The sequence below is a fragment of the Mesitornis unicolor genome, unplaced genomic scaffold, assembly GCF_000695765.1.
Source record: "Mesitornis unicolor isolate BGI_N332 unplaced genomic scaffold, ASM69576v1 scaffold9404, whole genome shotgun sequence".
Lineage (NCBI taxonomy): Eukaryota > Metazoa > Chordata > Aves > Mesitornithiformes > Mesitornithidae > Mesitornis > Mesitornis unicolor.
In genome coordinates, this window is record NW_010180782.1 from 4,745 (window position 1) to 16,818 (window position 12,074).

The following is a 12,074-nucleotide window of genomic DNA, read 5'->3' on the forward strand; positions in this document are numbered from 1 at the left end:
AGAAAGAGGAGATGGATTTCAGTGACACTGTAGTCAGAAAACCAACACTCTGCATTTGTCAACAGTTCCCACATCATGCTATTGAAAAATCACATCTAACTATAAAGAAGAAACTGGAACATCTCAGCTCTATGTAGTAACTCATGGCAAACGTCTGCTTTTTAAAAGGAACACTCATAGTTTCCATTGGCACTCTTTGCCAATAGGACCAAGAAGTCTGAATTTGACTGCAAGATTCACTGCCAGATCTTTGAAATATTTGCTTTTCCAACACAAATACAACCCTCCAGCTTGCTGTGTGACAGGGTTCATGGTGAGGTAGCTCATGTGACAAGAATGTTGAAACTCCTAAGCTGTAGCAGAGGAGTTTCACACCCAAGTGAGTTCATTTGAGAGCCAAGTTTCCTGGATAGCACATCCCTCAGATTCAGTGCTGAACAGTCCATGGGTGAGCTGACACTGGTGTGACACTGAGCTTTGTAAATTCCTGAGGTACAGCCTGAACTGTAAAGAAGTCCAAAGCAGCAGCAACAAATCTGTGAAAAAGTATTTATTTTTCTTTTACTGGGTGAATTTTCTGCTAGTGAGCTGGCTCACTGTACAATCAGATAAACACCAGTGCCAGTACAAGGGAGGGAGGAAGACCATATGGCCAGGGATCTGGGAGATAGGAAGGTGGGAGCACAACATCACCATTTTGTATATGCTTATACTTCCACAGCACTGCAACGCCCTTGCATGAGACCTGAAGAGAGGGCTACAGGCTTATTTTCCCTGAGGCTTTGAGATAATAAATTGTGTACTTGGTTTACAAGAAATACATTCTAGCTCACGACTCTGTATATTAGGTCTCATGCTTAAACCCCAAAACTTTTGCCGGCACCTTCTGATTTCAGCTATTTATACTTCCATGCTCTAGTCTGATACTCAGATGAGGCACTCAGAATTATCATTGGATTTTGAAAACATAAGCCAGAGAATTGAACAGGAATTCTTGCATTTCATGTATCATTACCAGTAATAAGGATGCACAGTTTAGATACTCAGTGACATCAGTGTCTTCAAATGCACAGATGTAACCAACTAAGTATTAGTAAACAATTTTGTTAAAAAAGTACACAGAGAAATGGGATTTAGTTCCCCTCTTCTATGTTATGTTGTGTCTGCAAGGCAAATGAAAGTCCAAAGCAAAAGTAAATTGTATTTGTCATTTTAGAGTCAGTACAAATAACTCTGAGTATACTTAGGAAGCAAATCTACGCTCTCTAATGCCTTCTCTGCAGAGAACTGCACATTCATGCTCCTAAAGTTCAATGTATTTAAGGTAATAATTTCCTTCTGCCTCTGATAAGCATTCTTGTTGGCACAGAAAACATGCACATTCTTTCTTGCATAATTCACTCAGCTGTAATGTACAGGGAAAAGTGTATTAAAGAAATTTGTTTCCAAGAATACAAAGTTGCAAAATTTAGGAAATTAAAAAGGCAAGATAGTTCCTTTGACCCCTCTGAGTACGAGTAAGTCCCTTTAACAGGTTTTTTTCATCCAAGAAGAAATGTGGATATGTACCAGATCATCAAAGATTACACACAGGAAAAGACATTATATCTCATTTTGCAAAAGACATGCTACTGCAGGTCACAGAAAGCAACAGAACTCCACTAAAGTCATTGTATATCAAGCCATACAAGGGCTTGGTGAGAAGAATTTCAAACCAAGACAAGTAAGAAAAGGTAAATCACCAAGTCAAATTCTCAGGCAAAATGCACAAACTCAAAATATGAGAGAAAGTCTTCTTACCCCATATACCTTCTTGGCTCCTGCCTTTGCAGCAAACATAGAGAGGATTCCTGTCCCACTTCCAACATCAAGGACAATCTTATCTTTAAAAACATGTTTATTGTGATACATTGAGTTTCTATAGGTTAATGTGCGCACTTCATCCTTTAACATTTCCTGTGATGAAAAAAAAAGCATCGTGTTATTATTTGAAGTGCTTATATGCATTCAACACTGCTGCTGATTGCATTCCCTTATTGTAATTTAAGCATTATTAAGACACAACATGAAGAGTTTTTCAAGTACTTCGGGGCACACACATCAAAGCAATTGTAAAATGCTAGCTGCTTAGAATAGAATTATTAAGAAGCATGATGTCCTTTGTACGGTTTTATTTCTCTAAATATTACTTCACTGTTACAATCGACAACCAGAGTGTAACCTAACCACAGCACAGCTTTGAGCATAGACGGAAGCCATACAGAAATCCAAGCTTTCCTTTTCTCCTAAATCATGCACAACCTAGAGCTTAAATGGGAGGAGTTTCTGAGGTTCCTCTCTGAACACAAAATAAATTGTTCAAAAAACCATTATAAGACAGAAGCCTTGGTAGCATTGCACAAAGTAATGCAGGAAGTCCATCGCACAGCTTAGAGATACTGTGCTGTATGGTATTCCCTTACTGCTCCTCTGTTTACTCATTTATATGACCAACTTCCAAAAGATATTAATGTATAGCCTAGACCACCAGCTCACTAACTATTTAAAGTTGTCATTGCTAGGTGCTGACTTTTGCTTCACTGACAGCAGCAATACATGCATTTCATTCCATTGATACCTTGCTCTGAAGTGTGCATATAGCAGTCAAACTATACCAATAAAGAGCACTGAGGTCAAGATCCAAATGCCATTTGTAAGATAAATGTAGGCCATTCGATATACACTTTAATTTTCTCAAAATGCTTCTGTTAGGTCTAGAAGGCTGAACTTTTGCTTATGCTACTGCCATCATTATACTACTGCCAAGAAAGCAGGCAAATAAGTTTTTGAATTTCAGGATAAAAAGAATCAGTTCACTGCCCAGCAATCTGAAGCACTAGTGTACTGGATTGTTACATCTATTAGTTGCTCACTTACCGGTCTTGGCAGGAGACCATATGTACTCAATAACTGTAGATGGATAAAAGGCTGTCTTTATCGTCATAAAGCATGGTTTGGTATCAAGCAAAGAAAGAAGGAAAGGAACAGTTCAGCAACACTGGAAAGGTGATGGAGAGCGTCCTTATGGAAACTTCCCAAACATTAAGGACAAGAAGGTGATCAGGAATGTTGAGCATGGATTTGGGGATGACTGACCAACTGATAGCTTTGTACGGTGAAATAACAGGCTCTGTGGATGAGGGAACAGGAGTGGATACTTGTTTATCTTTATTTTAGCAGGACTTTCAACACTGTTTCTGATAACATCCTGATTGAAAAACTGATGAAATATGGACTATGTAAAAAGACAGTGAAGTGAACTGAAAACTGACTGAACTGCTGCTCTCAAAAAGTTGTGATCAGCAGCACAAAGTCCATCTGGAGGCCAGTCACTAGTGGTGTCCACTTGGCAGTCAATACTGGCACCAATGCTTTTGGATACCTTCAGTGATAACGTGGATGCTGGGACAGAGTGAAACCTCAGCAATTTTGCAGCTGATGGAAAACTGGAAGGAGTGGTTGATTCACAAGATGGTTGTGCTGCAAATCAGAGGGAACTCAACAAGCTGAAGAAAGGACTGACAGGAATTTCAAGAAAGTCGACAAAGGGAAATGCATAGTCCTGCATATGGGGAGGAATAATCTCATGCACCAGTACTGGCTGAGGACTGGATATCTGGAAAGCAGTGTTTGCCAAAAATGACCTTGGGAACTTGGTGGTCAGCAGTTTGAACATGAGCCAGCAAGGTGCTCTTGCAGCATTTTCTGGTTTTTTTTCTGTTCTGCTGGTGTCTGTGCTCAAATATGCAAGAGAACAAAAGACCTAACTTAGGAATAAGGTAGTTTCCCTCTGTGGTTGGGTAAGTTTGCAGCCCTCATAAATGCACTAAATTGATGTGCTTATGAAGATCACCACTGTAAGCTCTGTGGAGAATGCATATACATAGGAATCTAAATGGGACAGAACTTGTGTCTCTAGAGAAGTAGGTGATATCTTTGGCACTTAACCAGACTATACAGTCTTCTGAGGAAAGGCAGAGGAATATAGTAATGAGCAAGTGGGAAGGGGATAAACAAGTAATAAATCAAATAAATTATTATTATTATCATCATCATTGCTGAAAAAAAAAAGAATATTACCTCATGGATTCCAAAGTGAGCATAGGAATCAAAGTAATAATCCCTGGATGTCATCTCTTCTGGATTGATGAGCTTTGCCATCTTGCCTCGGCCAGGACAGCTTGGTTGCAGCGGGACATGTATGACAGATTGAACTGGCTTTGGAACAACAGTAGGTTGAGGAGGCTGGGATGGGATAGGACAAACCTAGGAAAACATGGGATATTGTTAAGAGGGATCATTAAAAGAAAACATTTCTCTCTCTCTAGCATAGTGATGTTATTGTAACTAGCTAGGAGATAGTAAGACCAAAGACATCTGGGGTATCATAAATTAAATTTAGACTGCCTTGTGTTCCCAGCTCTTTAACTTATTTGCTTTGTCTTGGAAAATTTCCTTAATGGCTTTTTCCTTGATGTTCCTCTGCAGACACCTACATCAGTGCAAAGTAATGGCAAATTATTGGTGTTGGCTGAAGTGGATAACTACAAACATTGAGACAAGGAAATTCAGAGTTAGGTTTTCTCCTTTGGTGTCTTTCTGTCAAACTGCCACAGTGAGAGGTAAGCTGTAATAAACGAATAGTTCCCATGCAAAGAAGAGCTTATAATTAAAGGATTTTGAACACAGTGTTAACAACAAGAAGGATGGGATTCACAATCAATTCTTAGCTGTCAGGTAATGTGCCTGACTGTATTGATGAGGTAGGTTTGAGAATGCTCACAATATCTGGAAGTCCATGATACTATCTGAAAGTCTCTCAGCATGTCCAGAAAGCACTGCAGGGAGCTGTGTGGGATATGTGATCCCTTAATTTAGATTCCTCTTGTTGGGAGATGCAGGAGTTATGTGTTACCAATAGCACCCTGGCCTGTGCTTCATTTTCCTTGTGAATTGCATCTCCAACACCAAAATTTCAATAAAACCAGAATGCTCTCTTGATTCAGATTTGACACTTGTAGCACCTAAGACAGAAGACAGAATGCTTCACACACACGAGACACAGACTTGTCTGACTCATAAGTACATCTAAACCTTTCATAAACAGACACACACAGACACACATAATGGTAGGGGCTGGAAGGGACCTCTGAAGATCATCCAGTCCAACCCCCCTGCCAGAGCAGGATCACCTAGAGAAGATCACACAGAAACACATCCGGGCAGGTTTTGAATGTCTCCAGAGATGGAGACTCCACAACCTCTCTGGGCAGCCTGTTCCAGTGCTCTGTTACCCTCACAGTAAAGAAGTTTTTCCTTAAGTTTAGGTTGAACCTCCTGTGTTCCAGTTTGTGACCACTGCCCCTTGTCCTGTCGGTGGGCACAACTGAGAATAGTCTGGTCTCATCCTGATATTTCTAAGCATTAGTGAGTTTTCACCTCGGCCTCCTCTTCTCCAGGCTAAACAGACCCAGCTCTCTCAGCCTTTCCTTGTATGGGACATGTTACAGTTCCCTTATCATCTTAGTGGCTCTATACTGGACTCTCTCCAGTCGTTCCTTGTCCTTCTTGAACTGGGGAGTCCAGAATTGGACACAGTATTCCAGATGTGGCCTCACCAGGGCAGAGTAGCGGGGGAGGAGAACCTCCCTTGATCTACAGGCCACACTCTTCTTAATGCACCCCAGGATGCCATTGGCCTTCTTGGCCACAAGGGCACAGTGCTGCCTCATGGTCAGCTGCCCTCCACCAGAACTCCCAGGTCCCTTTCCCCTGAGCTGCTCTCCAGCAGGTCAGCCCCCATGCTGTACTGATACTTGGGGTTGTTCTTCCCCAGATGCAGTACCCTACACTTGCCCTTGTTGAATTTCATTAAGTTTCTCCCCACCCAACTTTCCAGCCTTTTCAGGTCATGCTGAGTGGCAGCACAGCCTTCTGTTGTGTCAACCACTCTTCCCGGCTTTGCATCGTCAGCAAACTTGCTGAAAGTACACTCTGTCCCATCATCCAGCTCATTGATGAATATATTGAACAGGTCTGGAACCAGTACCAACCCCTGAGGAACACCACTACACACGGGCCTCCAAGTAGATTCTGCTCCACTGACCACAACTCTCTGAGTTCTGTCCTTCATCCAGTTCCCAATCCATCCCACTATCCAATCATCCAGTCTACACCTTCTTAAGTCTGGCTGTGAGGGTGCCATGGGAGATGGTGTTGGAAGTCTTGCTGAAAGTCAAGGTAGACCACATCCACTGTCCTCCCCTCATCTATCCATCCAGTTACGCCATCTTAAATGGTTATCAGATTGGTTAAGCAACATTTCCCCTTGGCGAATCAATGTTGGCTACTCCTGATAACCCTCTGTTCCTTGACATGCTTTGAGATGGCACCAAGAACAAGCTGTTCATCACCTTTCCAGGGATGGAGGTGAGGCTGATCGGTCTGTAGTTACCCATGTCCTCCTTCTTGCCCTTTTTGAAGACTAGAGTGGCACTGACTTTCCTCCAGTCCTCAGACATCCCTCTTGTTCTCCAAGACTTTTCAAAGATGATGGAAGTGGCCTAGCAATGACCTCCACCAGCTCCCTCAGTACTTGTGGGTGCATCCTGTCAGGGCCCATGGATCTGTAGATGTCTGGTTTACTTAACTGTTTTCTAATCCAATCCTCTTCAACTGAAGCAAACTCTTCCTTCTGTGGTCTTGAAGTTCTGGGACTTCTGAGGGCTGGCCTTAGCCATAAAGATGGAGGCAAAGAAGGCATTCAGTAACTCCACCTTCTCTGTATTGTCTGTCACCAGGGCACCCACTTCATCCAGTAGCGGGCCCACATTTCCTTTAGCCTTACTTATGTCTCCAATGTACTTGAAGAAGCCTTTATTTTTGTCCTTGACCTCCCTTGCCAAGTTAAATTCTAAGGAGGCCTTAGATTTGTTGCAACCCTACATCCTCTGACAACATTCTCATATTCCTCCCAAGTGATCAATGCCTTCTTCCCCATGTTCTATAAACTTCCTTCTTACACTTGAGTTTATCTAATAGCTCCCTGCTCAGCCATGAAGGTCTCCTGGCTCCCTTACTGGATTTCCTACTCATTGACATGCTCTGATGTTGAGCTTGGAGGAAATGGTGTCTGAATATTAACCAACTCTCTTTAGTCTTGCTACTTTCTAGTGCCCTATCCCATGGGATTTCTCCAAGCAGTTCTTTGAAGAGGCCAAATTTAGCCCTTCTGAAGTCCAGTGTTGTGATTTTTTGTGTTGCTCTGCGACTATTGCACAGGATCCTGAGCTCCACCATCTCATGGTCGCTACAGCCAAGGCTGCCTCCAGCCTTCACATCCTCAATCAGTTCCTCCTTATTTGTCAATACAAGGTCCAGCAGCACTCCTATCCTTGTTGGCTCCTTCACCACCTGTGTTAAGAACTTATCATCAATCCACTGCAGGAACCTCCTGGACTGTGCTGCATAGCCTTTCCAGCAAATATCAGGGTAATTAAAGTTCCCTATGAGAACCAGGGTCTCTGCCTGGGAGGCTGCTTTCAGCTGTCTGTGGAAGGCCTCATCAACTTCCTCATTCTGATCAGGTGGCCTGTAATAGACAGCCACCAGAGTGTCTCCCATATTAGCCTGCCCCTTAATTCTTACCTACAAGCTCTCAAGTCACACTTCATTCACCTCTGGGCAGATGTTCATCCTTAACATAAAGCAAAATGCTGAAAACTGAGAAAGACTGAGCAAGACGCTACAGCTTCACATGTGCATTAAGTCATCTGCAAATTATGGGTCAATAACTTCATATATTAAGAAGGTCAATCCTACTTAAAATAAGTCAACTCATCTTGCACTCTTTTAAAATTTTATTTTCAGATTTTGTAGTTTCCCAGTGGGGAACAGATTTGCTTGAGCTTCTCCTAGATACTTTCATAAAGTTCACACTATCTTCTATAGCTTGATACTGTGAGACATCAATCCCTTGTACTTTCTCTGAATAGCATCAATTAGCCTAGTTCAGTTTACTTCAATAAAAATAAAACCCACAACCCACATTTTTTTCTGTGTTCATTTGAAGATTTAAATGTGTAATCTTTTGACAGTTTCTTTGGTGCATCAGTGAAAAATGAATACTAGTGGTTTATGTTCCTGTAACACCTTTAATCGCCAAAGATATGGAAGTGCTTTATTTATAAGTCTTTTCTATTTCTGACGTCTTTGACTTTATCACCTCACACAGTTCACCTCCCACCCAGAATACAACTGTTCCCAATTGGTAGTTGTATTTCTGTCCTGTCTAGTTCTAAAATGCCCATCTGCAGTAATTTCTTTTAAGAAACTATTTCATTGTCTTTTCACTGAAAGTAACTCCTTGACTGTTCATTCTGTCAAGGTGTTGCTTGTAATATTCAACCCTTCCAAATTTAATCCTGATAATTTTAATTACATTCTTGAGGTTATATCCTAACATTTTTCTCCATAGGTATGCATACTATCAAATTTTTGCAGATACCATGCCCTGTAGTCCTTCCTGTATTTGATGGATTAGAAAGACTTAAACTCTAGATGTTTGGAGTTTTGTTTTAATTTAATATGAACTGTGTAATATCTTACACTTTTCTCCTAAATCTTGTCCTCTGCATCATTTTACAAGCAAAATATGTAAATATAACAGTCGCTAAACTCTTCATTTATCTAGACACAAGATAGTACATCAGAGACAACTGATAAAAAGCTACCGACTTGGAGAGAAGATCTGTCAGTTTTTGTAAAGGAAATCAAAGCAGTATTAGCAGTTCTATTGCTGTCAAACTACAAATTCAGATGTGGTTTGCTGTACAATAGAAAACATTTTTTACAGGAAAAGAGACTAGTCTTTAAGGAAAATCTTCTCTCTGGGTCTCAGGCAATATCAGTTCTGCTCCTGGCTGCATGGAATTTGTCTAGACAGGGTTAGGAGAACAAGGGTTATTCTGACTAAAGATACAGAATGAAACTAAATTCAGCAACCCAGGCTAGGAAAGTTGTATGAATTATTTTGTTTGCTGTAAAGGAATTAACATTGTTATCTCATATTTCATAGCCTGAATTCCTCTACAGCCAAGGAGTCGCAAGATAACTTTCATTAAGCTACGGAGGCAGTATTAGACCTTTGACTCACAGTACTTTTCAGGTTTATATAAAGTACCTGAAGACTTAACTGCTCTCAACTGTCCATCTACATCTCTGCCAGAGGGTATATATCCCATGCAGTGGAAGAAATAGAAGCCTTCTCAGCTGTCTTAGTTTGTAGCCAAGCAGCCTGTGGTAAAATGTGTTGACAGTGGTTGTGTGACCATGTTAGGCTGTGAATACCATTGGGTCACATACTGCCCATCCTGTGCTATCTATATCATAGCCTCATGCAGAAGGGATAAGAGAAAACTGGATAGGGGTGATGATCTTCTCAGTCAGCAGCACTCTGTCACAAGGAACTTAAATCAGCTGCTTCATTTCTGTTTTAGGCATATTAACACAACACAGCACTTTCAAATTAAAATGATTTAGTTTTTTGCAGCATCTGCAGCACTGCTTTATATTTTGTGTGTAGCACTGTAATTCTGAAACTCCAAGGCAAGGTCACAATTACAATAATAATTTTGTGAACATAGCTCAGGAAATCCCTCTGTAATAGATTTGCTATAAACACTGTGAACAATTTCAGTCAAAAGTAATTCAGGTCCTATAAAAATAAATACCTGGGGAAAACATATAAACACAGTAGACAATCACAAAATAAAGACATTTAATGAAAGCTAGTATTTGTATCAGAAACAATAAAGTCTTCAGGTGTACAGCTTTGTGCTTGCTGAACTAGAAACAAATAAGCTTTTAGGGATATGGTATAATTGCTTTAGGAGAAAACATGCCTCCAAGAGAAAAGCTATCAAGGAAAGACAGCTTCTTCCTGTATTCTTTTCAGAACTGAAAAGAATCCCTGATATGATTTACAAGCTTAACACATATTTACCCTACCTGCCAGAAACAACTCATCTTTTGAATAACTCCTGAAAAGGGAAAGCATCTGGGCTGGGGGTAAACCTCACATCAATGAAAAGAACCTAAAAAACCCTATCTGAATAAACCACTCAGTTGGTAATGCAGGTGAAATTTGAAAGAATCCAAGCAGCTGCCTCAGAATCCATTCATCACTGTGCTAAATGTGCAGCCTTCTATCTTTCCATCTCTCATTTGCTGCTCAAGACAGACTTAGAGGGTCTGAAGGATCTAAGAAGTAATCTTTTTCTACCATTGCTATGAGACTTAGGTCCTCCTGCTCTGTACCATTTCAACACAAGTCAAAGGAGATTAGGGAAATATTTTCCTACTTTTAAAAATTAAATAATTTCTTTCCTCTTTCTTTGTGGACAAGATTGATAGGTTACAGATGCATCAAATGTATTAGCACAGGACTGCTTTTTAAAAAGCTTTGAATTCTTACAAAAGGCAAGATTAATAACCCTCATCCATTTCTCAAAATCTTACATCTGAACATCTTAACATAGGTTTCTAAAACACAAGTAGGCACTTCAGTGACATATGTGACTTTCAGATATGTGGAATTGCCCATATGCATCAATGGAAGCTGCTGAAATTCTTTCTTGAAAACTGGACCTTAGTCAACATGGACTTACAAGGCTATCTGGAGATACAATTCCCATAATAGAAAAGAGAACTCAGTACTTAAAAATCATAGTCCATTTTGAAAATCTGAACCTTTTCAATATATCCATCTGCTTATAGAGAGGCAAGATGGTGAAATACGCACAACTCATTTTTTAGGTTTGTGACAAAAGCTGAAGTGTGCAGGGTAAAAATAAACTTGATTTTCAATGTTCGTTTCTTGATATTACTATGGAGACACAGGGCTGGAGGTTAAAATTCTAGTCCTTGTAGAACTGTTGTTCAAGCTGCAGTGTTTTCTTCTTGACAAATTCTTAGTTATTTAAGACATTTTTATAGCATTGAAGAGGTTAACAGTTTCTTCTGTAAGGAAATGCCTACCCTTTCATTAAGAAACTACATTCATTAAGAATGGAATTATAGGTTAATATTATTCAATTTCAGCATTCTCTTATGCTTAAACAAACTTTTCTATCATATCTAAATGTTGATTTTACTTGGTTTTTGGGCCAGATAGCTTTCTGTGTCAGAACTACTAGAATAGAATATGCCTAGTACTATTTTCATTAGTCTGAATTTATAATCTATACCTTTAGCATGCAAAAGATTATCACCTGATATACAGTCACCATAGCACTTCCAACAATACAAGAGGTATTTGTTAGCTTCCTGCCAAAATTCAGGCTTACTCCTGCAACAGCTTCTTGGAAGCCATTAGACCGTGGCACAGGCTAAAACCTCTTGACTCCTTTATCTTGTATCCTTTTGAAATAAGGTTTTGCCCCAGGTTTGTGGGAGCATATCTTAAATGATCTTTGGATTGAGCAAAGAATCTGATCCATTATGTGAGAAGTTTTAATCTGATTTTCTGACAAAATGAAACTGCCACAGTATCTTGTCTGTGTCTCCCATTAATAACTTTTGAGCTTGTTCAACCCAGTCTAATTTGAAAGAAGAGAGGAAATATCACATTCGTATTCCTATATATTATCAGAAATTAGGTGGAAGAATAGCCAGTTTGATGATCTATTGAAATTGAAGCAGTTAGATTTCAGTTGTGATTCTTTCTACTTGCTCAAAGTTTATTAAGCTAACTGGCTTGTGTTACATGTGTAATATGTAGTTTCCAGACTAACCATACTGTATGAACTATGAGTTCAATGCAACTGCAAATCGCTCTAAACTCTAAAACTGCAAATCTACCCAGATTCTGTAGGAAAACTGTGAGAGAGAAGTGACTCTTAAAACTGCTTGCTTTGAAGCTACTCCTTTTCCAGCCACTTCAAAGTCAACTGCTGCTCTGAATTTTCTACAGGGAGTGTCTGAAATGGCAGATGAATCTATCACAGACAAACCTGTCCATTTATTATCAGCAGGGA

At 40.1% G+C, this 12,074-nt stretch overlaps 1 protein-coding gene across 1 annotated transcript in view; it reads right to left on the reverse strand.

The window, feature by feature from the left end:
- LOC104539614 (protein arginine N-methyltransferase 8-like) overlaps positions 1-12,074 on the reverse strand; it is a gene marked incomplete at its 3' end in the record, with an annotated part of 40,915 nt that overhangs the window by 2,533 nt on the left and 26,308 nt on the right. Inside the window, exons 2-3 of the mRNA XM_010183194.1 lie at positions 4,120-4,305; positions 1,801-1,956 (exon numbers count right to left, since the gene is read on the reverse strand). Of these exons, the coding sequence (XP_010181496.1) occupies positions 1,801-1,956; positions 4,120-4,305 (342 nt within the window). The remainder of the gene's footprint in view (positions 1-1,800; positions 1,957-4,119; positions 4,306-12,074) is intronic.